The sequence below is a fragment of the Geotrypetes seraphini genome, chromosome 14, assembly GCF_902459505.1.
Source record: "Geotrypetes seraphini chromosome 14, aGeoSer1.1, whole genome shotgun sequence".
NCBI classification, from domain to species: domain Eukaryota; kingdom Metazoa; phylum Chordata; class Amphibia; order Gymnophiona; family Dermophiidae; genus Geotrypetes; species Geotrypetes seraphini.
The window spans coordinates 60,310,944-60,336,960 of record NC_047097.1 but is presented as its reverse complement, the minus strand read 5'-3'; the positions used below and the strand labels follow the sequence as shown (position 1 = coordinate 60,336,960).

Here is a 26,017-nt window from a genome sequence, read left to right as displayed (position 1 = left end):
GTAATTGGTAATCCAGCCAAACTGGTTTAGCAACAATCGTTAGACAATCGGACATTTTAGTGCATCTAAGCCATGAACCATTGCCAGTTTGCATTGTTGTACGGCTTCAAAGAAAAAGTAAATATACATTTGCATATAGTACTCCACCTTCCTGGTCCATTGTCTCAAATGTTAAAGAAGAGATGGCAATTACACACAACTTGCATTTTGTTGACTTTTTTTTTTTAATTCCAAAAAAAAAAAAAAAAAAAATCCCCCTCAAATAAAACATTTTTTGTCTGAAAGCTAGAATCTGGTACATAAATCATTCCTGTGATATTTATTAATGCTGAAGCAGGGACCTCTCTCTCATACATACACACATACATACATACATACATACACACATCTCTTCTTTGAAACCTAATTACAATATTGGTGCATAAGAGCAAAATATCTATACATAACCAAAAATAAAGAGAATTCAGCTCTCTTCACATCTGTCTCACCACACAAACCAAAGCTCTGAGCAAGACATTACATCTCCTAATGCTTTTTAACATTTTTGTATTTCTTGTAGCGCAAAATCAATGCTGAACCAAAGGGAAAAAAAACCACCTCAAAAATATATATTTACAAATTTTCTTCAAAACAAAAAAACCTCCGAAAAGCCTAAACCCTTTTCATTTTCTGTTTTCAACACTCTCTTCTAAATGTTGCAAGGCTGATCTCAGTCTGGTTGCAGGTTTTCTTGACAGATGGGAGGTGATGACAAATGGGACAGGGGATTAGAGGAGAAGCTGAAGACCCTGTCACAAAAAACCAAATCAAACTGAGATGCTAATGCATTTTACTTTCAAACATGACATTAGTAATTTTTTCAAGCTCCTGGTCTCAGAAACAACTGCTGTATATTTTTGTTTACATTGGTGATATTTTGTTCAACCCTCAAACTTAACCCCCCCCCCAAAGAAAAAAAAACCCTCAGGGAATAATTTATGGCTAAAAATGTCCCCCACTCTGAGGCACTCTGCAGGCTTATAATTCCTGCATTTCTTATTTTCCCTCCAGTTCATTCTGTTTTCCTTTAAACAAAAGTAAAGGGTTCCTCTTCAAAATTATTTTTGTAAAGAAAAATATATGTGTTTATATATTTTTCCATAGGAATCCAAACCACAGGCGAGAATCTTCTGATTTTGCCTAAATAGTCTTCATAATAATAGAAGTAGTCCCAGATAGATAGCAGTAATAATATTCACCAGAGTACATGCGTGAGTTTATCTGCAATAGCCCCAGAATCCATTGAAGAGGTGCAAGACTAAAGCAGTGTATGCCCATTAACCTCTCTGGAGCCTAGAAGGGTGTACCAGGCAATACATCTTTGCAGGAAGAGGGTTTATTTCCCAAGTTCATAAGCAGAGTAAGTATCCTCATGGCCCTCCCAGCACTAGCTTCCATTTATTGCTCAAACTCTTTCCTTTCTGTCAGTTTTACCAAACTTCAACTTTCTTTTCAAGGCAGACAGGAGAGGACAGGAAAATCAGGACCCCATCCCCTCCTGCATCTAACTGATACTCTTTAGGTGACAGGACCCTCTTCCCATATTCCTGCAGATGTCTGGAAGAGCACAAGGAACTCTGGTGTGCTCCCAATGCTGAATCAGGAGCAAAGTGCAAAAAAGTGATATTTTTCTTTTTAAATAAACTTTTAAACACAAGAAGGCTGTCCAAGTAAAAAGTCACAATGCCAGTTTTAACAGTCTCCACTGCTTCTGGATGTGGGTGCCTTCAGCACTGCTACATGCCTCAGAGCAGGCAAGAAAAATTTGTTATTAAAATCTGTTCGAGCCAGGGCACCCACATTTACAATCACAGGTATAGAAGTACAGGTTACTGGAACATAACCTGGGCACAACAGTCCAAATCCAGGATGCCTTTGAGATAATCTATGGCAAACCTTCCTAGCCTCTCTCTTGTGGGTCCTGGCCATGGAATCCTATACAGTTTCTCCCTGTAGTACCTTCTCCTCTTTTTTATAAACCCTTTTTTTAAATTGCCATTTCGCAATTCCTTTGGCATATTATACCCGCAGTGCTGAAGAGTCTTCAACACTGATTTCTCTTCTCCAAGTGCCTTTCAGAGAGATGTGCAAGAGCATAAATTATATAAGTCTATCACCCACCTCCCTTCCAACAAGGAGAAGTGTGTGAAGACAGACCCCTTTCACTCCATCATCACCCCAAACATACAGGAACCAAAGCTCCCCCCCAACCTATTTGGAAAGCGAATAAAATCTCTGCTGGAGCCCAATACATAGAAATGCAAGTGATGCTATACATCCCCAGGAAATCCAGGCATCAAAGGTAACTCTTAATTTTCAGTCTTAAGAGTAAAAAAAATAACATCCTCAACGAATCTGCTCAGAACCTTTCATGGAAAAAACACGATGTTACATCTCTTCCGCAATTGTGAAAACAGAGCCAAAGCATGCTTTGGAGATCCAAAGGAACTACCATTATAGCTTCTTACAGTGTCTCTTGCACATCATTGAAACTGCTTCTGCAGATAATTCTCTTCTTAGATGGAGATTTAATATATTAAGGGCATTTAGCTACAAATATTTTAGATTCTGCCCCCTTAGAAGTGAGGCATAAAAACATTTTTGCATCCTTAGTTTCCAGACTCTCAGGATCATAGATGACTTCGGACCTTGAGGATTTTATTTAAGCCAACCTGCCTAATGACCCAGTAGCAGCTGCATACAAGATCCATAACAATGGCAAGAGGTTGAGGAAGTTTTGAAGACAGCATTCACAGCAGTTAGGAGGGTGTAGTGTATAAAAATGGGGAAAAAAGCTGCAATAAAATAGTATTTTTAAAAAAATATATATATTTTGAAAGCAAGATGTCTGGCCTTAAGAATCTCCTGACTCTCACTATTGCAACTCTGCCACATCATAGCTGATGCCCTGCCTCAGCTTGTGATGGCCTATGCAGAGGGTACCAACTTCAGAGGACAATATGCAGCAGTAAGCAGAGATGATTTGCTTGAAGAGACCACATAAAATGACAAATCAAAAAGTGTGATTTCAAAGTGAAATAGCCTTCCCATCCAGCTCAATTCTTATAGCAAGCTAGTTAGACAAAGGGGAGAGAATGTTAAAACTCCCTATGTTGAGAATACAAGAATGATGAATAGACTCAAACATCATAATCTGGAGGCTTGTAACAAAATCTGGATAAGAAATTACACAATATGTGAATGCAGGGGCATACGAGACTGTGCACACTCACAGAGCAGATTTATTCTGTGAAACAGACTATGGAAACACCATCACCCTCCCATACTCACAAAGCATCTTTCAGTGTCAAGAACCTTTGCCCCCATTCATCATACTGGAGGCAGAAAATGAGGCATAAGTGCTGCCCTTCTGCACCTGACCGTAAGAAGGGCAGCATAGAACCAAGCCCCTGTTAGCACAAACGGCCACAGGCTCTCCCTTTTCTCCAGAGCTTGTTGCAATGTTGAGGCTACCCAATTTCATGTGCCTGGAAGATGAGTATTATTTAGTCAGCCCAGGGTAATTAAGTCATGTAGACCATTTCAGGAACAGGAATGGCGTGATACAGTTGGGGCCATGTCACAGGAAGCAGGGCTGTTGTGCTGGCAGAGTGTGAAGCAAAGGAGAGACTGGACGTATTCCATTCCTAGGGATTTCAGTACCTATGGGGCAGCACCAGCCTCCTTAGCTAATTTTCTGTAGGAGTTTCTCATCTGACAGGCAGTATAGGCTGTTGATAGACAGGTCCGAGATGAACTGTTCACATGCTCCTCTTGTGATTTGTTTGCAACCACGCAAGTCAATCAGATTCACATTAGCAATCCGTCGTAGGTACAGCAAACATTGGTCTGTGAGCTTATTGCATCCTAGGAGACAAAAAAATGCAAGAATAAGAGTTACAGGGATATTCATACAACAAAACCATTCATATACCAATACATATATTGTACCCTATGAAAAGTATCAGTTTATCAAAGAAAAAAACATTTCAATTTAATCATGAAATTGTAATGCACGTGAAAGGGGGCACAATAGTGCTTGAGAAAGAGAATAATACCGGAAGGTACATACCAGCCAGATTTAACTCTGTGAGGGAGTTTCGTGTGGAGGATCCAACAGCAGTGAGAAGATTGACAGACTGGTCAGTAAGGTGACAGCAGTGACTGAGGTCTAGTCGGGACAAGAGGGGCATATGGCGGATAATCAATCGAAGCGTGGCATCTGTGATATCCAGTCCTGCCAGCCGGAAGTCTGTCATATTCCGAAGTTTGCTGCGATTGTCATGACCTGGTTATAGGGGGGGGGGGGGGGGGAAAAAGGAATGCCAGAACTCACAAGAGTGACTTTCCCCACAAACAAATACACAATCATTGTTGTCAGAATGCAGAGTGCCTTTTGCCACCAGTCAAAATGGCAGCAGTTTATCTCATAGTACGGTGAACTTCCTCTGAACAGGATTAAAAAAATGAAGCTCTAGTTCTCTACATGGTCTAGTCAAATTCATCCACCCTGGGTTAAGTTCTTTGGGAACAGGACCCTATAACAATGTAATTTTTGTAATGTGAACATACTAACAGTGCTATATAAACAGAGATTAGGTTCTTACCTTTCTAATATCTTTTCCAGTAGATAGGTGTGTCATTCTGGACAAGCGAGTAATCTCCCCATGGCTGCAAGCCTTTGCAGAAGGAATACACTCCAAATTTTTTCTATCTCTCTCCTACTTCATTGAGAGCTTTACTGCCACCTGCAGTTAGTCTCCAAGTAAGCAAGAGCCTCTCTGAAATAAGGTGAAATAGGAAAATGGAAAAAATTCCCCAACAAACAAATCTGTTCTGCTCAAACAAAACAACATATGAACTCAGAACAACCAAAACGCAACAATATGCCAATAGAAGCATCAAAGTAGTTCAGGTAGTACCCCTACAGACATTAGTAATATCCCCGCCTTCACATGACCCAAAGGGCTGACTGACAACCAAGCTACAGGCTTGAAGACATTCTCAAAGAGACAGTAGGCAGGCGCAGGAAAGGGTGGGGTCCAGAATGACACACCTTTCTTAAATTTTAGGAGTGGTAATGATCACTTCCAAGTACCCTTTCCTCTCTAACGCTTTGTGATCAAGAGCCACGCTGTAAGAGCAAAGCGATTTGGATCTTCCATGTATACTGGACCCTGAGAAAGCAGGTCCAGATGCACATGTAACCTGAGACCGGAACCCGTCTAAAGACGCACCAGATCCATGTACCATGGTCTGCGTGGCCAATATGAAGCTACCAGAATGACCTTTCCCTGATGATTTACAATCCTTTGAAGGATTTGGCCTATCATGGGCCACAAAGGAAAGATGTACAAAAGCATGTTCTGTGGTCACGGCTGGACTAGAGTGTCCAGACTTGCGCTTCTGGGCTCGTATCTTCGACTAAAGAACCTGTCTGCCTTTTTGTTCTTTGCCATACCCATGAGGTAGAATTGCAGCCAACTCCAGCGATGAACAATGGCTTGGGATGTTGTCGCCAATAGCATCATCTCTTCTGAATCCAAGGTCTGATTGCTGAGGAAGTTGGCCGAGAACACCTGTAGATGACATTCCGCCCAGTTGAAAAGCAAGTGGGCTTTCCCTGGTGATTGATATAGGCCACTATGATAGCATTGTCTGAGAAGACTCAGACTGCCTAGCCTTCTAGAGAGTCTTCTGCAGTTTCACTAGAGCCAACTGAATGGCTCAGTTCCAGATGGTTGATGAAACACTTCCTCTGGGTGGGCAACCAACACCCTTGAATAAGTCGACAGATGCAATGAGCTCCCCAGCTGAGGAGACTGGTGTCCATCATTATGATCACCCAAGAAGCTATACAAAGGGGCATATCCTTGGTAAGGTACTTAAGGCAGAGCCACCAATCCATACTGGCCTGGGCCTCCTGCATTCAAGGTAAAGGCTTTTGAAATGAATGTCTGAGACCAGCGTGTATCGCTTTTTGGAGAGGACACATGTGTGCCCTCACCCAAGAACCACATCTATTGTGGCCGCCATCAAACCTAGAACTTGAAGATAATCCCAATCTGATGGAGCTGGCTTGGTCAGGAGGCACAATATCTAAGTGTAAAGCTTCTGTCTGCATGCCTCTGGAAGATAGACATGGCCTTCAGTCGTTTTGAACAAGGTACTCCAGGGATTGTGTCACAGACAAATGACTCTTTTGGTAATTCACAAGCTAACCCAGACCTTCCAGGACTCAGATCACTTGATTCACTGTGCGCCGACCCTTGGACAACGAGGGGGCCAGGATCATCCAGTCGTCCAGGTAGGAATGCACCTGCAGCTCGATCCTTTGCAGATGGGCTGCCACTACCATCATCACTCTGGTGAATGTGCAGGGATCTGCTGCCAGGCCAAAAGGTAGGGCCGAGAACTGGAAATACTGTTCCAGGATATGAAACCTCAGGAACCTTCTGTGGTTTGGGAAAATTCATCAGATCCAGAGAGGCTAGGAACTCTCCCAGAGTTACCGCCACCATGAAAGATCCTATGTCTCCATACGAAAACAAGGGATCCCGAGTGCTGCATTTACATAATGTCCAGAATGGGGTACCAATCATCAGAGCCTTTCTTTGGTATATGGAGTATCTGCCCAAGCCTTCAGGTGGCACTGGCTCTATGGCTCGAATGTCAACCAACCTTCTCACAGTGGCTTGTACTCGGGTCGCTTATTCTGGACGTTCCACCAGAGTCCAGGCAAATTCCATAGTAACATAGTAGATGACGACAGATAAAGACCCGAATGTTTCATCCAGTCTGCCCAACCAGATTTAATCTAAAATTTTTTTTTTCTTCTTCTTAGATATTTCTGGGCAAGAATCCAAAGTTCTGCGCAGTACTGTGCTTAGGTTCCAACTACTGAAGTCTCCGTCAAAAGCTCACTCCAGCCCCTCTACATCATCCCAGCCATTCACGCCCTCCCCAGCCCATCCTTAACCAAACAGCCATATACAGACACAGACCGTGCAAGTCTGCCCAGTACTAGGCAGCGATTGGCTGGCCTGGAATTTCCTCTCCGACGTCAGAATTGACGTCGGGTGGGGAAGGCTGGTCAACCTAACGCTTCTGCGTCCTTTTTACGGCGTCAGGAAGCAGGTAGAATGCGAAGGCAACGCGAGTATCATGGAGCCCGGGATGGGCTCCACAATCGACTCGTATTGCCTTCGCAATTTATTGGTCAATCATGATCGACCTTTTGGGTACCCCTGCTGTAACCCATTAGATTCTAGGAAGTTCACTATCCTTTCTTTCAGCAACACTTCCATTATTTTTCCTACAACCGAAGTGAGGCTTACTGGTCTGTTTCCTGCTTCATTTCTGTGACCACTCCCATCTCCAGAGATTTGTTGAACAAGTGTTTAATAGGACCCGTCAGACCCTCTCAAGATCCTTGGATGGATCCCGTCCGGTACCATTGCTTTGTCCACCTTTAGTTTTTCAAGTTGTTCATACACACTTTCCTCCATGAACGGCGCAGAATCTTCTCCATTTTCTTGTGCAACTTTGCCAGACAACCTCGGGCCTTCTCCAGGATTTTCTTCCATGAACATAGAGCAGAAGTATTTGTTTAGCACATTTTCCTCATCACTCTCCACATATCTGTTCCTAGCAACTTTTAGTTTAGCAATTCCATTTTTCATCTTCCTCCTTTCACTAATATATCTGAAAAAAATTTTGTCTCCCTTTTTTACATTTTTAGCCATTTGCTCTTCTGCCTACGCTTTCGCCAGATGTACCTCTCTCTTGGTTTCTTTCAGTTTCACCTGGTAGTCCTTCCTGAACTCCTCTTCTTGGTTGTTTTTTTATATTTCAGGAATGCCAACTCGTTTGCCTTTATTTTCTCCATCACTAGTTTGGAGAACCATATCGGTTTTCTTTTTCTCTTGTTTTATTTATTTTCTTCACATAAAGGTCCGTAGCCATTTTTATTGCTCCTTTCAGCTTAGACCACTGTTTTTCCACTTCTCTTATGTCCTCCCATCCTAACAGCTCTTTCTTCAGGTACTCTTCCATTTTATTAAAGTCCGTACTTTTGAAATCTAGGACTTTTTTGTGCGCTCTCCACTTTAGCTGTTATATCAAACCAAACCATTTGATGATTGCTACTTCCCAGATGAGCACCCACTCTAACATTAGAGATTCTCTCCCCATTTGTGAGGACCAGATCCAATATCGTTTTTTCCCTCGTGGGTTCCATCATCATTTGTTTGAGCAGAGCCTCTTGAAAGGCATCCACAATCTCCCTACTTCTTTCCGATTCCGCAGATGGAACTTTCCAGTCCGCATTTGGTAGGTTGAAATCTCCCAACAGCAGCACCTCCTCTTTCTTTCCAAACTTTTAGATATCCACAATCAGATCTTTATCAATTTGCTGCAATTGAGCCGGAGGTCTATAGACTACACCCACATAGATAGAAGTTCCATCTTATAGAAGCTCTGGATGACATCCAGAGGTCAGATGAAATCCAAGCCCAGGACTGTAGAAAGTCAGAGAGTCGGACCCCTATCCTGAGAAGGACTGCCTCCGACCTGGTGTCATTGTGACTACTTGGCAAAGGGAACAGCATGGAATGCTGAAGACTGGTTGCATCTGGGTCCAGAAAACCTCTGCCTGTAATTCTGGGAGAATCTCTGTGAAGTTGAGCTGGAATACTGCTGAGACCAACTGGAGCCACAAAAATTAGAGCAACCCTAGGACTGCTGTCAGGCAGAGTCTTGGATCGATGGTCTACCACACAAGTCATAAGAAATCCAGACCCTTGCCGAACAACAGCTGCCCCTTAAAAGGGAGCCTGCTGACAGTGGCTATAGAGGAGGAATCTCCAGCCCATTGTCTGATCCAGAGCATTCTGCGGGCAGAGATTGAATAGGACAACACTTTACTAATGACATAAATAATGTCAGAGAGCATCTGCCACATAATCTACTTCAGGCAAAAGGAACTGGGGTATAGGCTCCAGTCCTCACCTTCGTGCTCCAGACTATCTAGCCTGGAAAGACAGGTATGTGTCACAAAGAATGCCGTTGAGGCCACTTTGATTCCCAATGTCAATGCCTTGAAAAGCCTCTTGAGAACCACATCCATCTGGCAATCCTGCATATCCTTGAGCACTACACCTCCCTCACTTGAAAGAGAGGTGTGCTTAGTAACCTGTGCAACCATGGAATCCACTTTAAGCTGGGTAAAAAGCTGCTGGCATTCCTGTGACATAGGATACAGCTGTGATATGGCTCTTGCAACTTTGAGGAAGCCCTCTGGAGCATCCCACTGTGCTATGACTAAGACATTAATGTCCGCATGCCAGGGAAACGTATTAGACTGAACTCTCACTCCACTCATAAAAGGAGGAAGTAGATGGAAATGGCTGCGAGTCTAAATTCAGCTCATGCAGGGACTCAGAAATGAGATCGAGCAGAGCCATGGGCTTAAATAAGTGCCGGACGGTGGGATCATCACCAGGATTCAAAGCCACAACAGGATCTAAAGCGCCCGAATGTGTGCCTGCATCCTCCAAAATGGGAGGCACATCCTGAGACAATAAGGGAACAGTGAGAGACTCATCTGTGTCCCTCATCTTCCAAGACTTGGGCAGTGGTAAACTGCGAGGCAAATGCACTCAGAGGGGCCGAGTCCTCACATGCAGGGTCCGAAGTGCAGCCCACCTTTGCTTTGGAAGGATGGCTGTCCTGAAAGGCTTTCCACATTAAAATGACAAATTCAGGTGAAAAAGACATACCAGGTAGTGTATAGTCACTCAAAGATGACAACATCTCAGGCTCTGCGTACAGGATGGTCGCTGTTCTTGGGTCCAGAAAATAAAAATACCTGAACCCCTGGGCTAGCTGCCCTTTCTACAGCGCAAAGGAGAGGCTAAGCTGGATGCTCCCGCCACTCCTTCACGTGCAGTATGGCACAAGGATGTTTCTGGGGTATACATTCTTGGCATAGATTAGGGGTAAAAGACCCCACGGACTCCATCCCAAAAAGTTTTGAGGCAAAATGAGAAGTTTTGGAGCTTGAAAACTCCCCAAACAATCCAAAAGATTGCTACAATCCAAGATGGCCACCGGTAGTATTTTGGCACCAAAACCTGCTTAAAAAAACAATGAAATATAGGTAAAAAATTGGCAAATTTAGGATTTTGGGGGAGGGAGGAACATAGAAGAACAAGCACAAACCACTGAAAACTGGATTTGAAAACTGGATTTTTTTGAATAACCTCATAGGCTATAACAGCCTTACTCACGATGGCCTCTGCTGGCAATGTGCTACAGCCTGTCTCAGCTCTGAACAGTAGCTGGAACGGGAGAAAAAATCACTACCTCATCCAGAACGTCTCCTCCAATGCTGACCTTCACGCTGCCAGTCAGACATAGCGTCTGAATGAGCTTCCACCTCCGTGGTCTGACAGATGAGCAACCAGAAGGGGGGATGCAAAAACGCAGTTGGCACCTTGCAAGACACCACTGAGCCTCCTACGGATGTCCGACAGCCTGCGCTCAAATCCCTGCTAAACAGTATGTGAGAAACAGCAACTGGGGACAGTCCGAAGCTCCAAAAACACTACTGCAGGGTGGCAAACAGGTACTGCAAGGGACTGGCCTGTCAGCTGCAGACTTCAGTCTGCTTCTTCTCCACGCAGGCAGAACTGACCCTGAAAGTGGGAAAAAGATGAGAAAGACCAACTAAAATAAAGAAAAATGCAGAGCAGAACGCAAACACTCTAATGGAAAAATTGTAGGTGGCAGAAGAGCTCTCAGTGAAGTAGAGGGATATACAAAAAATCTGGTGTGGATTCCTTCTGCAAAGACTTGTGGCCAAGGGGAGATTACCCGCTTGCCTAGAATGGCACACCTATTGCACTAGAAAAAAATTTACCACCACCATATATTTTGTAGCAAAGGGTGATAAAACATATAACAAGAAATAAAACATGTATATACCATTTATAGGCATGAAAAACAGTATAGCAGCATTTTAAAAATTAGTAGTAGTACCTGGTTTTTCTGTTGAAGGTGTTAATAAATCCCGAATTTGTGGATCCTTGATGCCAACTGCCCACCGCAGATCAAGTGTCCTGAGAAGGGGGCAACTGGAAGTGCTAAGTGCAGAGACAGCTGACCATGAACAGCCGGCTAAAATGAGATCTTTTAAACCTGTTGGAGAGAAATCAGGAAAGAAGTAAAGACAGCCCATTTTATGGCTCTGTTCTTAAGAATGAAATTACACACTTTCTTTTCTCTCAATATTCTTTCCCAAATTGAGTTTGCTGAATATCCTCTCTCAGTTTAGACACAGGAATATAGCACACTTTAGTACACTAAAAATCTCCATGGTTTTGAAGGTGGTGCAAGAGTTATTCTATTTATGAAATAATCTAGTATATCAGTTAGGAGAAATTGAGCACCCTTCGACACAAATTGTAGTTAGAAAGTTGTTTACCTGTAAGAGGTTATCTGCAGACAAGATAGTGCAGGACACACCTCTGGTGATGTCATCTGATGGCTTCCTAGATGAATTGCCCTACATTGCTATTGCACTAAGGTGGAGCCTAATGGAGTTGGCTTTCAGCCTGGTATTTAAGGTGAACGTGGTGCTGGAGAAGATTTGACAGAGCAGAAAAGGGGGTCATAATGAGCAGTGACAGAAACAAAGCTTAGGGTCTAGGAAATGGCAAAGGGATCTGCTGCTAAAGTTAGCAAGGATGGTTTTTTGAGCTTGGTGGTGAAGAGGTCCGTATTTAGACAGCCCAATCAACTGACTTTGTGCTGAGCTGTCTTCTGGGTGAGACATCATAAGTGGTGATAAGTTTACAATTTAGGCAATCTGCTAATTGGCGTTGATCTTCTGGGAAGTAAGTTGCTTGTAGAGCTATTTCTATCTCTAGCAGTTGCTTCCATATTTGAAGTGTCTCCTGACAGGTGGCAGGAGATTTATCAGTGTGAATAAGAATCACTTTGCCCTGAGCCAGTCCTTGAAGGGTTAAAACTCATGGTTTTAACCTTAAAATGTGGTGAGACTAGTTGTTTTTCTCCTCCATTAGCATCCCAGATGTTATTCTATCATCTGAAAACAGTCCCACCCTTCACAGGGTCAGAATTTACTTACTGCAACTTCTTTGCAGATTACAAACAGTGGATATATGAGCTTGGATGTTTTATGCAGCAGCTCTGAAAGCTAGATTTTTAGAGAAAAGTTGGATTTACAGTTTTTTAAAAATAAAAAACAACTGCTTTGTCTCACTGTTACCCACCTAGGTCATTTGTGATTGGTAAGATATAAATCTTTTTTAACTAACTAAATACATAGACTATAACCTAAAAGTTACAAAAGGTTGATGTGGAGCTTATGTTGGCAGATAACCACTGACCAAATACAGAAATGTAGGATGTAGACACCCCATTCAGTGGGTGATGCATTTGTGCTGAGGACTATGTTGAACTGAGACCCTTGACACTGGGTCCCTTGTGTTAAGTTGAAAGACACATGCCATTATTTAGAGTCTGCTTGATTTGCAATGTTAGTTGCATTTTTGCTGGAAATGATCATCTGTTACTCCCATTGAAACTTCAGTGGAACAGCATACACAGCCTGATGCAGCCTAGCAGGTTAGGACTGATTTGACTAAGACAGAATAAGCTGAGATCATATGATGGCTGAAGACCTCAAATATTTTCAAGTGTACCTCCAGTAGGAGGGTTTTGGCTAAGGGGTGGTGAGGCCTGCCCTATGAATTATACACCTTGTGTTGTCATCAGAGAGGATTTGTTCCTAATGATGAGAAACCGAAGGTTTCCTTTTGTCATCAAGGAATAGGTGGCTGCTTCTTGTAATCCTGCAAATAAGAACTAGTCATTGAGAATGAGATAGGGAAATACAAAGATCCCTGATCTGCACAAATTGGCTGCTATGGCAAGGCACTTTGTGATAGCTCTTGGTATCAATGAAAGGCCAAAACCCCCCCCCACCTTATATTGGTAGCTGTGATTTTGAAATGTAAAGAGGATGTATGAGGACACAGGCATATGCATCTTTGAGCCAATGATTCTGGCAAAAGAGTGGCAGGATGCACCCGAGTAAGTTCACTTTGAATTTTTTTTTTAATGAATAGATTCAGCCTTTCAGGTTTAGAATGGGTCCGAGTCCCACAGCCATTCTGAGGATTAGTTAATACCTGGAATAAAACCCTTGAATGAAAGCCTGTATTTTTATGCTAATAATTATATGCTCCAGATCAGTTTATTTATTTGTATCCCTAGATGATTATCCTAGGCACTCTTCTATCAATGATGATCTTGTGCCATGCTTCCTAGAAAGAAATTATGAAAATGTACAGAAACATAGGTACATTCTTGAATTTAGGTGTGGTGAAGGCTGACTGTTTCCTTTCTCTCAACATTTGTCATTGAGGGAAGGCCTGTAATATTGTGCATTGATGCAGAATGCAAGAATAAATCTAATATCTCTTGTGACTGTTGAGTTGGTTGTAGTAGTGGTATAGATATGGATGCTAAAAAAAAAAAAAGTCAGCTGTTTTCATCTGTATGTGTATACTGTAAATTGTCAAAGTGCAGAAATGCCGATTCCATTAGGGATGAACAGAGGTCCTTCACTTGGACTCTGTGTCCTTGACTTTGTCTCCTAACTCTCACTCACCATAATATTACCTATGTCCATCCTATCAGTTTCTCTGCAAGAAACTCCATAACCCCTATATGTCCTGTCTGTCTAATTAAATTGTAAGCTCTTCTGAGCAGAGAATCTATTGTGTGTTGATTGTGTGTTGCTGCGTACGCTTTTCAGCATTATAGAAGTTGAGTAGTAGTAGGCCAAATTTCTAAGTTTATTTAAAATTTGATATATCGCTTAAAAAGTTGTCAAAAGAGGGATGAGGGGATGCAATTCGTGAGAATTCACTGGAGCCAGTCAAGAAGCCACTCAGTGAACAATTCAAACTCATAGTACAAGCGCTCATCCTGGAACTCCTGGACTACTGTAACATACTTTACCTGTCATGCCCCGCCAACATGCTTAAACAATTACAAACAGTCCAAAATACAGCCCTAAGACTAATATACTCACTGAAAAAATACAACCACATTACCTCAGCTTTCCAAGACTCACACTGCCTCCCGGTACAAGTATGTATACAACACAAATTCTACTGCACCCTATTCAAAGCCCTAACTGGAAATGGACCAAGCTAGCTGCACAACCACCTAATCAGGAAAAACACATCCAGACCAAGGAGAACTCAAGCCCACTTTACACCCCCCCAATCAAAGGCATGCAAACAAAAAAAATATGACAGTCTACTAGCCACCAGAGCAGCAAAAATAGACCACCACCTCTCAAATCTGCTGACCATGACGTCCAACTACAAAACATTCAGGAAAGAACTGAAAACCATGCTATTCAAGAAATTTGTCAAATGATCTATAAGAACATAAGAACATAAGCAGTGCCTCTGCCGGGTCAGACCACAGGTCCATCCCGCCCAGCAGTCCGCCCCCGCGGCGGCCCAACAGGTCATGACCTGCCTGAATCACCAGAAGGGGCCCCCTTGCCCCCTAGGTATCTCATCGAAGTCCTATCTTCCCATCAAAGTCCTAACCCTCCGGCCATTCACCTACAAGACCTGGTGAGCTGTCTATACTTATGCAACACCCCAGCACCTCCCTCAGTACCCCACGATCCCCTTTTCCCTCAGGAATCCGTCCAATCCCTGTTTGAATCCCTGTACTGTACTCTGCCGGATCACTTCCTCCGGGAGCGCATTCCATGTGTCCACGACCCTTTGGGTGAAGAAAAACTTCCTTTGCATCTAACCAAACCGCATTGACCATTCCCAGATCCCAACGCATACTACAGCTATCAATCTTGTAATCTCCCTGGGAATGCCCAGGCTAATTTCTTGTTGTAAACCGCCTAGAACTGAAAGGATATTAGCGGGATAAAAGACAATGTAATGTAATGTAATAAGTGCAAAGTGATACATGTCGGTAACGGAAAATCATATGCATGAATACAGGATGTCTGGTGCTATACTCGAAGAGAGCCCCCAGGAAAAAGACTTAGGAGTACTTGTAGACAAGTCAATGAAACCGTCCGCGCAATGTGCGGCGGTGGCAAAAAAGGCCAATAGAATGCTAAGAATGATTAAGAAGGGGATCACAAACAGATCTGAGAAGGTTATCATGCCGCTATATCGAGCCATGGTACGCCCCCATCTAGAATACTGCATCCAACACTGGTCGCCGCACATGAAAAAGGACATAGTACTACTTGGAAAGGTCCAGAGAAGAGCGACATTGGTTAAGGGACTGGAGGAGTTGCCGTACAATGAGAGGCTAGAGAAACTGGGCCTCTTCTCCCTTGAAAATAGGAGACAGAGGGGACATGATTGAAACATTCAAAATATTAAAGAGACTTAGTAGAGAAATTGAGATTGTTCACCCTCTCTGAGGTGAAGAGAACGAGAGGGCACTCGCTAAAGTTAAAAGGGAATAGATTCCGTACAAATGTAAGAACATAAGAAGTTGCCTCCGCTGAGGCAGACCAGAGGTCCATCTCGCCCAGTGGTCCGCTCCCGCGGCGGCCCATCAGGCCCACTGCCTGAACAGTGGTCTCTAACTAATTTTACAAATTACCTCTAATCCTATCCCTCTTACCTTACCTCTACTCCTATCTGTACCCTTCAATCCCTTTGTCCTCCAGGTACCTGTCCAGACCCTCTTTGAAGCCCGGTAGCGTGCTTCTGGATATCACATCCTCCGGTAGCGCGTTCCATGTATCCACCACCCTCTGGGTGAAAAAGAACTTCCTGGCATTTGTTCTAAACCTTTCCCCTCTCAATTTCTCTGAGTGCCCCCTTGTACTTGTGGTTCCCCATAGTTTGAAAAATCTGTCCCTGTCCACTCTTTCTATGCCCTTCATGATCTTGAAGATTTCTATCATGTCTCCTCTGAGTTGTCGCTTTTCCAGCGAGAAAAGCCCCAGCTTTTTCAGTTTGTCAGTATATGGAAATTCTTCTTCACCCAGAGAGTGGTAGAAATCTGGAACACTCTTCCAGAGGCTGTTATAGGGGAAAGCACCTTTCAGGGATTCAAGAAAAGGTTAAGATAGGTTTCTGCTGGTCCAGAACATACACAGTTAAGGCTAGACACAAATAGGGAACTGGTCTTTGACCTAAGGGCTGCTGCGTGAGCAGACTGCTGGGCATGATGGACCGCTGGTCTGACCCAGCAGCAGCAATTCTTATGTTCTTATGACTGAGCCACACCCAGCACTCCTTCATGACAGGGGCAGTTCACAATTCATCACTATGCTAACCACATATATATAACATACATATATATATAACCACATATATATAACACATATATAACAACATGATGCACGACCTACTCCTACTGGAGCGATGGTCTAGGACATGGCAACTCAACTTCAATGCCAAAAAATGCAAAGTTATGCACCTGGGCAGCCAGAATCCATGCAAGTCTTATACCCTTAATGGCGAGATCCTAGCAAAAACGGTAGCAGAACGAGACTTGGGGGTAATCGTCAGTGAGGACATGAAGTCTGCCAATCAAGTGGAGCAGGCTTCGTCCAAGGCAAGACAAATCATGGGCTGCATACGAAGGGGTTTCGTCAGTCGTAAGGCGGAAGTCATTATGCCATTGTATAGATCCATGGTGAGGCCCCACCTGGAATACTGTGTGCAATTCTGGAGGCCGCATTATCGCAAGGATGTGCTGAGACTGGAGTCGGTGCAAAGAATGGCCACCCGGATGGTCTCGGGACTCAAGGATCTACCATACGAAAAACGGCTTGACAAATTACAGCTATACTCGCTCGAGGAGCGCAGAGAGAGGGGGGACATGATCGAGACGTTCAAGTATCTTACGGGCCGCATCGAGGCGGAGGAAGATATCTTCTTTTTCAAGGGTCCCACGACAACAAGAGGGCATCCGTTGAAAATCAGGGGCGGGAAACTACGAGGTGACACCAGGAAATTCTTTTTCACTGAAAGAGTGGTTGATCGCTGGAATAGTCTTCCACTACAGGTGATTGAGGCCAGCAGCGTGCCTGATTTTAAGGCCAAATGGGATCGGCACATGGGATCTATTCACAGGGCAAAGGTAAGGGAAGGGACATTAAGGTGGGCAGACTAGATGGGCCGTGGGCCCTTATCTGCCGTCTATTTCTATGTTTCTATATAAGTGGACATACAGACCACCATACGTGAAATACTGACAGTAATTATGGATAATAGACAACAAAACCCCTAAGAACCTCTTAATAACAAATGGAAAACCAATAGGGAAAATCTGAAACAGATCATTTGCAAGGCAGAAATACCATCAGAGGAAGAATATACCAGTAGAATGTATCTGCCCCTGAAAGGGAAGCCTGATTAGTGTAGCTTCAGAGGTAGAAACTCCTGCCCATTGTCTGATCCAGAGCATCTGTCAGGCAGAGGTAGCTTAGGCCGAGATCTTCTCATAACTCTGATGAGATCATAAAGAGCATCCACAACATAATTCACCCCAGAGAGGAGCATTTGAGGATCTTCCCCAGCTATCGGGTCTGAGGCCCAAAACAACGCGAGTGTGACAAACACATGCCACAAAGGAAGATGCAGCTGCCGCCTTCATCCCTAAGACCAAGGCTTCAAATTGATGCTTGATGAGCAAGTCCACTTTAACATCATCCCTTCTTCACTAGGAAGGGAGGTTCATTTAGCGACCAGTGCCACCAACTAATCCACTTTCGGCTTAACAGCTGCCGGATACAGCTTGGCCATGGTCTTAGCCACTCGAAATGATGCCTCTGGTGACTCCCAATGGTCAGTGACCTGCTCAGTGATGTCCAGATGAGAGGGAAAAAAAGCAATTGGAGCCACAGAATTGCTTGTAACTGAGCAGCAGCAGCTGGTGGGACTTCCAGCTTTAACTCCTGCAGTGAGGTGAAAATAATGCTTGAAAATGCAGAGACCCTGAACAACCAGTGCACTGTGGGGGTCTTCCCCCGATCCAGTATCACCACCACCTCTTGACTGCTTTGAAGCAGACTGCTAGGGAGACTTCATACTGAGAAAAATGTGGCACAGACTTAGACCCTACTGGGCTCTATGGCCCCTGCTCAATTGCATTTGGCCAATACAGATTCGGAGGCTCCTGGAAGGGGTCTCTTCCCCTGGGGATGCACCTCCTGCAGATCCCCAGCCCTGAAGGAGAAGGCTGAGCCCAAGGCTCCCACCCCTCCCCCCACATGTGGGACTTGTGTGCTCTTTGGCCAGCCATCCAGCACAAACCTGGTATGATATAGGGGTATAAAGGACCAACGAGTCCATCCCCTGTCAGGTAGAGGCAAAAGGAAAAAAAAAAAGGTTGTTCAAAATCCAAGGCCACCAGAAAAGTCACACTAAAAATGGCCTGTGAACACCTTCCTGAAGGGAAATAAAATCACAGGGAAAGAGATTTTTGAGGAGGGGGACCTGGGCTCAGAATCCCCCTCCCTCGATTTTTCCTATAGGCTTCAATAGCCTTACTCACTGTGCCACGTGGTGCCTGCCTGCTTCAGCATAGGATTTCAGCTGGAATCAAAGTGAGAAGACATCTGCCTCACAGATTCATTGGACGAACCTGGTCTTCTAGCAGCCAGTTGGACCAATGGACTAAACCTAAAGCCTCGGAAAAGCACACCGCGAAAGGGGGAAGGCTCACGCAGCCAGACCACTTTTAGTCCCAGCTGAGTCATGAAGGAGCCCACACAAGTCTGCGCTCAAGCTTCTGACAATCAGGGATGCGAGTAGCTATGCAGGGAACGGGCTCCTGTGCTCTAAAAAAATACCAGTAGGCAGGCTAGCTAGGTGTCCCCAAGGGGCTAATCATGCTAGTACCAAACTTCCACCATGCAAGTCTGTGTCTTCTCCCAGGCAGAGGGCCCACCAAGTGGGAACTTCAAGGCACCAAGCCTCCAAAGATCACTGAGCAAAATACTCAAAAAATAATAAAACGGCAGAGCAGATCAAACACACTTCTGAACAACTTGCTTGCAGAAAACCTGAGGAGGCAGGAGCACCTCCCTGGGAAGCAGGTGGAGTTGGAAAACATGATTGACAGTTTTAACTTGCTGGTTCAGATACAAGACCTTAGCGTTAAGGAACACTAAACACATTGCACTTGAATTCTTAATACGTAAGATGTTGTGGAATGACCAGTTCTAGAGAGATATTATTTTATAGGTACAATAAGGATCAGGTTATGTTGTTTTTGTGATGTCTGTATTTTATTGTTGATTTTAATTATGAACATATTAAGTGTACATCGCTTCAAATGTTAGAGTGGCAGTATATAAATATTAAAAATAAACCCATGCAAACTCTCCTCCAGCTTCTCTTTCCCACCCACCTTTATCTCCACCAGAAAATCCTTTCCTCAGCTTCTCTCCCCAAATTCTGCTTCTCCAGCCTCCTCTTCACTTCCCTGTATGAACTGTATAGTGCCCAAAATCCAGTGCCCTTCTCAAAGTCTTAAGAAACAGCAAAGAACCTCAGAATTGTGTAGTTTATACTCTGCAAGTACTGCAGATGATGGTGGCTGTGGATACTTTTAAATCCCATTAGATTGAGAAAAATCTGCAGAGACAGAAAAGGTCTGAGCTAAATCAAAATCCAAATTCTGTGTAAATTTCACATTGCTTAGAATGCCACCAGGAATATCCTGCTCCACTAGAGAATGCACAATTCTGCTACCCTACAGCACGAGTAATGAATTATTTTGGAATCAAATAATCAATTTTCTTTATGTTGCACTATTGCAAAATATTATTTTAACAGTCTAGACCAGGGGTAGGCATTTCCGGTCCTCGAGAGCCACAGGCAGGTCAGGTTTTCAGGATATCCACAATAAATATGCATGAGATAGATATCAAGGAGGCAGTGCATGCAAATCCATCTCATATATATTCATTGTGGATATCCTGAAAACCTGACCAGCCTGTGGCTCTCGAGGAACGGAATTGCCTACCCCTGGGGTCTAGAAGGCACTTGAAGACATACCTGGGAGTCTATTTACCAGCCATGTGAGTTGCTTCTTAGAAATATTTGTCCAGCTGAGGTCCAGGCTGATTGGTTGTCTCTTAATGATGCCACTGAGTGCTTGAGGCACAACAGACTTACATCGACTCAAGTCAATCTTTGTCCAAAGTCTTTTATCACAACACCTGATAGGGAGAAAGAAAATACACAGGAGTTGGAGGAACAAGAGAAAAATAGGGAAAGAAAACCTTAAGATACTTTCTTCTGATTCCTTGCAAAACATTAAATGAAAAAATCATGCAAGCTAGCCATGTTACTGCTATGCATGATTACAGATGTTTCTAGAACTTTCTGTAAGGCTGGGTGTTTTTCTTCTACTTATCTTCAGGGCTTTACATGCCCTGGCAGCTCTTTAACAACTTGATATATTTCTGTGCCGCTACCTCAGCTTTCCATCTGGTCAAGCTACAGTGACAACTCCAGAAAGGGAAAGGGGAGGGTTATGAGAGTTAAATGCTTGGCTATACTATTTACATTTCTGTTAAGATCATGGATCAATATTCACACAAGTGAGCTTTATAGATCAACAAATAAAAGAGGGAAAGCAGAACAGAATTCAGTTGACTTTTTTGCTTTCCAAGCATAAACCCTTTCTTCCCTTGAAATAGAGGAAGATAATATGAAGCTAAAATGCAGACTCTGAAGGCCAGGGGCCAAACTAAAGAGTATGGACAGATCATAACTAACACACTGACCGAAGGTCATATCCATGTAGATTAAATTCTATATTGTGGTCTTGTAAATATCAATGGAGGTCTATGTCATATGGTCTACTACTATTGTCATAGCACTTAAACTGCTTCTTTAAAGGCTGGGCATAGCAATGAAAGATGTAATCTGCTATCCAACTTGAGACAGTCCAAGAAAACAGACAATTGATCCAGAATGATCTCCACGATGATGTAAAAGAAAGCTTATCAAGCAACAGATAAAAGGTCTAAACAGACTTTAATTCACCACCACCAATATCCAAACAATGTGCCAGACACTGCTGTTTTGCCCACGCAGGGACTGCATCAGTGGCAAAAAAATAAAAATCTATGTTTCAAACAATTAAAATTCATAAAAATAATATAAACAGTGATTGGTATATAAATAATCAAAACAGACTAAACTGTGTTAAAAAGGATACATAAATAATTAAAAGTACAGACTACACAGCATAATAGGTAAAAGCATTGTGACTGGGCCGAGTGGTCATCACCCATCACTTCATCTCCTCCAGCCACTTTAGGATGTCTCTCTCATTCACACACTTCTAAAACCCGACCAGGTTCCTCTGAGCACTTCTCTAGTCACCACTGGGTTCTCTCCAAAACCTCCCTAGACTTCTAGGTTTTCAGGCAGCTTCCGGTACCATTACCAGTCTCTCCGCTGGTTGCCAGTGGCCCTGCCGTTCTCTCGACAGTAACTGTCAGTCCCAGGGTCTCTCGCTCATCACCAGGTCCTATCCAACCCTCACTGGCACTCCAGGTCTTTGGGCAGCTTCTGGTACCATTACCAGTCTTCTCTGCTGGTTGTCACCAGCCCCGCTGGTCCCTCCACTAGACACTCGCCAGTCCCTATCAGCCTAGGACTTCGGACTCCTCTGGCTGCTTTTCCCAGGGTCTTTTGGCCACTTCCTCCGGTCTCTCTGCAAGTCACCTTTAGCCAGGCTTCCACCGGTACCCTCCACTGGCATTATTCCCTAAGGACTCTCCTAGTCGCTCAGTCTTCACACTCCCTGAGGACTCTTCCAGTCACTCCACCTTCTCCCAGACACATGCCCTGAGGACTCTCCCAGTCGCTCAATCTCTCCTGAGGACTCTTCTGGTCCTTCAGATGCTCTCTGTCGGGACTCTCCCAATCACTCACTTTCCCTGAGGACCTCTGTCACTCAGGCTTCTTCTTTCCACCAGGTCCACTGCTGATCATCAAGCTTGAGCCCTCTCTGCAGTCTAACCTCTACCAGATAGGCCAGACTAAATCAGGCTTACTGAGGGTTAGGCTGAAGCTAGCATTTCTCCCCTTGAGGGTTGCCTTGCTCCCAAAGGAGTTCCTGCTTTCCTCAGCTCTCTGTGCTGGAACTGTTCTTTTCAGTACCCTTTTCCATTCATGGTGAGTGGACAGCTCTCAGGTGCCTTTGCAGGATCTCTATGCAAATGAGCTCTATTACCACTGCTGAGGCTTCCCTCTGCTGGCCAATGACAGGATCTTCTCTCTGTCACAAGCATACAACCAAATGACTTTTAATGACACCTTTCACTAAGGCACCAGAGTTGTCATCGTTCTCAATAAATACTTTAAATAGTTTTAAATAGAAAGATACTCATCTTTATCTATGCAGATGGGGGAAGGCACTCCGACATAGAGCTATGATCCCTAGAGGACTTCGAATCCTAAAAGAGCCAAGACCTTTTCCATGGATAAATAGACGGCAATTTTAAATAGATGTAGTCATGACCTCATGATTCTGTCGATAGAAACTACGTCCAATGTGGAGAATGAACTTAGAGAGCAGATTAAGAATATTGAAAGTATGATTCAACAGGAACAACAGGAGGGTGAAGATCTAGTGTTGAAACGAAAGGGTCTAGATCAGTGTTCTTCAACCTTTTTACACCCGTGGACCGGCAGAAATAAAAGAATTATTTTGTGGACCGACAAACTACTAGGACTAAAATTTAAAAACCCCGTTTACGCCCCATCTCCGCGAGATCGGTCCCCGCAAACCATCTGATCCCATCTGCACAAGCCGCAATTATGATTTTATATTGAACGTATTTTATTAAAGTATAAAAAGAAACAATATTCTGAACAATTGTGATTTTATAAATACAAATATACAGAGCAGGACCAACAAAACCCCTGTCTCCCCTCCCCTTCACATATATCCCCTTTACTATTAAGAAAACTGAACAAGCCAAGTTATTATAGGATGCTACATAGAAATATCATGCTAACAGAATACTGCAGTCTCCAGTTATGTCTCTAGCAGGATATATATTTCAGATCTGATATATTCTAATGACAAAATAGAAATAAAATTATTTTTTTCTACTTTTTGTTGTCTCTGGTTTCTGCTTTCATCTTCTTTTCACTCTTTTCCTTCCAGCATCTGCCCGTTCCATCCAATGTCTGCCCTCTCCCCCTTCCATATGTATCTGACTTCTTTCTATGCCCCTCTTCCCTGTCCATCCAGCCTGTTCCTCCTCTCTCCTTTTTACATCATTCATTCCAGCTTCAATGCCTTCTTCATTTTTATCCCTCCTACACCAGATCTAGCATCTTTATCCCTCTCTCATTTCTCTGCTGACCCCCCTTTCCAGCATCAATGTCTCTCTACTTTCTCTTTCCTCTCTCTCCCCTTTCCCTCATCTGATCTCTCCATTCCACCCTGACCCCCTTCCCCTCCTGTAATCTCCCTGCCAGCTGTTTCCTTTTTTCTTTCTCCCTTCCCGCCTTCCTTTTTTTCCTTCTCCCTTCCCTCCTCCCTCTATCCAACATTAACTCTCTTCCCATCCCTTTCCCTCCTCCCCTTCCAGCAGCATCTCTCCTTCTTCTCCCTTCCCTCCTCCCTCTATCCAACATTAACTCTCTTCCCATCCCTTTCCCTACTCCCCTCCCAGCAGCATCTCTCCTTCTAACTCTCTCCAAGACCAGTAACAGCTCTCCCTTTATCCAGCAGCTTCCCTGCCTCCTACAGTGGCTGTCTCCCCTTCCAGCAGCTCTCAGTACTTGCCTGCAGGAAGTTGCCGGTAAATCACTGCCCTGGCAAGTAGGAGAGCTGGTGGGAGGGGAGACAGCCACTGTGAAGGCTCCCCAGGATCTTGCTCACACACGCTGACCATCTCCCTCCACCTGCACCTGAATCTGCAGCTCTCTCCATTCTAATTGCAACTTCCCTGCGGCCCTCTTCAGCAACTCGGCAGGGGCGACGATCAAGACAGGCTGCCGACGTCGGGACCTTCACTCTCTGAGTCCCGCCTATTTTGTTTCAATTTCCTGTTTCCTAACAGGTGAGACTCACAGAGGGAAGGCCCCGACGTCGGCAGCCTGTCTTGATCGCCTGAGGCTGGGAGGGTCAGCAGGAACCGCAGTCGGCAGGAAATTTAACTGCCGACTTGATCTCGCAGGCCCTGCGCGGACCGGCAGAAATTTTCTGCGGACCGGCGGTTGAAGAACTGTGGTCTAGATCACTGTTCTTCAACTGTCGGCCCGCAGGAAATTTCTGCCAGTTTGCGCAGGGCTGATTAAGTTCAATTTCCTGACGGTCCGTACAGGGCCGGCAAGATCGACAAGATATTTTTAGCTGGTCCGCGCTGGGCAGGAGAGATCATGGGGAGCCTCTGACAGTGGCTTTCTCCCCTCTGCAGCTCTCCTTTACTTCCCAGCGCAGCGATTCATGAAGGCAGCCTTGTGGCTTTTGCTGAGTTGCGGCTGCCTCTGATGATGCAACTTCCTCTTTCCTCAGAGGCGGCGCGACCCAACAAAGGACCCGAGGCTGCCTTCCTGAATCGCTGCGCTAGGAAGTAAGGAGAGCTGCTGGGAGGGGAGAAAGCCACTATTGGAGTCTGGGAAGCTGCTGGGCAAGGGGAAAAAGGGACAGCTGCTACTAGAGAGGGAGAAGGAGAGATGCTGCTGGGAGGGGAGGAGAGAAAGGAGTCTGGGAAACTTCTGGACAAAGGAAAAAAAAGGGACAGCTGCTACTGGACCTGGAGGGAAGGAGAAGGAGAGATGCTGCTGGGAGGGGAGGAAGGGAACAGAGTTACTACTACTAAGCCATGGAATAGGAGGTGAAGTGCACAGATGGATCGACAAGTGGTTGGAGAACAGAATGCAGAGGGTTAACATAAATGGGAAATTCTCGGAATGGGAGAGGGTGACTAGCGGCGTGCCCCAGAGCTCGGTTCTTGGGCCTATCTTGTTCAATATTTTTATAAACGATCTAGAAGATGAAACAACTTGCAATATAATAAAGTTTGCAGACGATACAAAACTATGTTGTGCGGTTGACTCTCAAAGGGACTGCGAGGAACTCCAGGAGGATTTGAACAAGCTAGAAGCATGGGCAACAAAGTGGCAGATGAATTTTAACATAAACAAATACAAGGTGATGCATCTAGGGAAAAAAAACAAAGAACACGAGTCTAAGATGTTTGGGGCGACATTAGCAAATTGCGAACAAGAAAGGGATTTGGGGGTACTGATTGACAGAACCCTAAAGCCTTTGGCTCAATGTGCGGCAGCGGCGAAGAAAGCTAATAGGATGTTGGGTATGATTAAGAAGGGGATCACGAATAGATTGGAAGATGTAATAATGACACTTTATAGAGCAATGGTCAGACCGCAATTGGAATACTGTGTACAACACTGGTCTCCATACCTCAAGAAAGATATAATTCTGCTGGAGAGGGTACAGAGGCGAGCCACGAAACTTGTCAAGGGATTGGAGAATTTGAGCTACAAAGAACGCCTTAGGAAATTGGGACTATTTACCCTCGAGCAGAGAAGACTGAGAGGGGATTTAATAGAGACTTTTAAAATAATAAAAGGATTTGATATAATAGACCAAGAAGCAGCATTACTAACTTTTTCAGATGTGACACGGACAAGAGGTCATAGACTGAAACTGAGTGGCAGCAGGTTCAGGACGGATATCAGGAAGTACTTTTTTACACAGCGCGTGGTGGGAATTTGGAATGCTCTCCCGGAGGATGTTGTGACAGAGATTACTGTTCTGGGATTCAAGCGCAAGTTGGATGCACACCTTCTTGCAAATCATATTGAGGGCTATGGTATATCTGGGTCTCCATTCGGCAGTACCTAAAGGGGCCGCCGCGTGTGCGGAT

At 44.3% G+C, this 26,017-nt stretch overlaps 1 protein-coding gene across 7 annotated transcripts in view; it reads right to left on the bottom strand.

Annotated features, from left to right (window-relative positions):
• Positions 1-812: 812 nt before the first annotated feature.
• The window catches only part of KDM2A (lysine demethylase 2A), a 142,374-nt gene continuing 117,169 nt past the window's right edge, over positions 813-26,017 (bottom strand). For all 7 annotated transcript variants that reach the window (XM_033920117.1, XM_033920118.1, XM_033920114.1 and 4 more), the window contains 4 exons: positions 20,148-20,311; positions 11,080-11,238; positions 4,112-4,327; positions 813-3,906 (listed from right to left, as the gene is read on the bottom strand). In XM_033920117.1, coding sequence (XP_033776008.1) covers positions 3,725-3,906; positions 4,112-4,327; positions 11,080-11,238; positions 20,148-20,311 — 721 coding nt within the window. In that variant the 3' untranslated portion in view covers positions 813-3,724. The remainder of the gene's footprint in view (positions 3,907-4,111; positions 4,328-11,079; positions 11,239-20,147; positions 20,312-26,017) is intronic.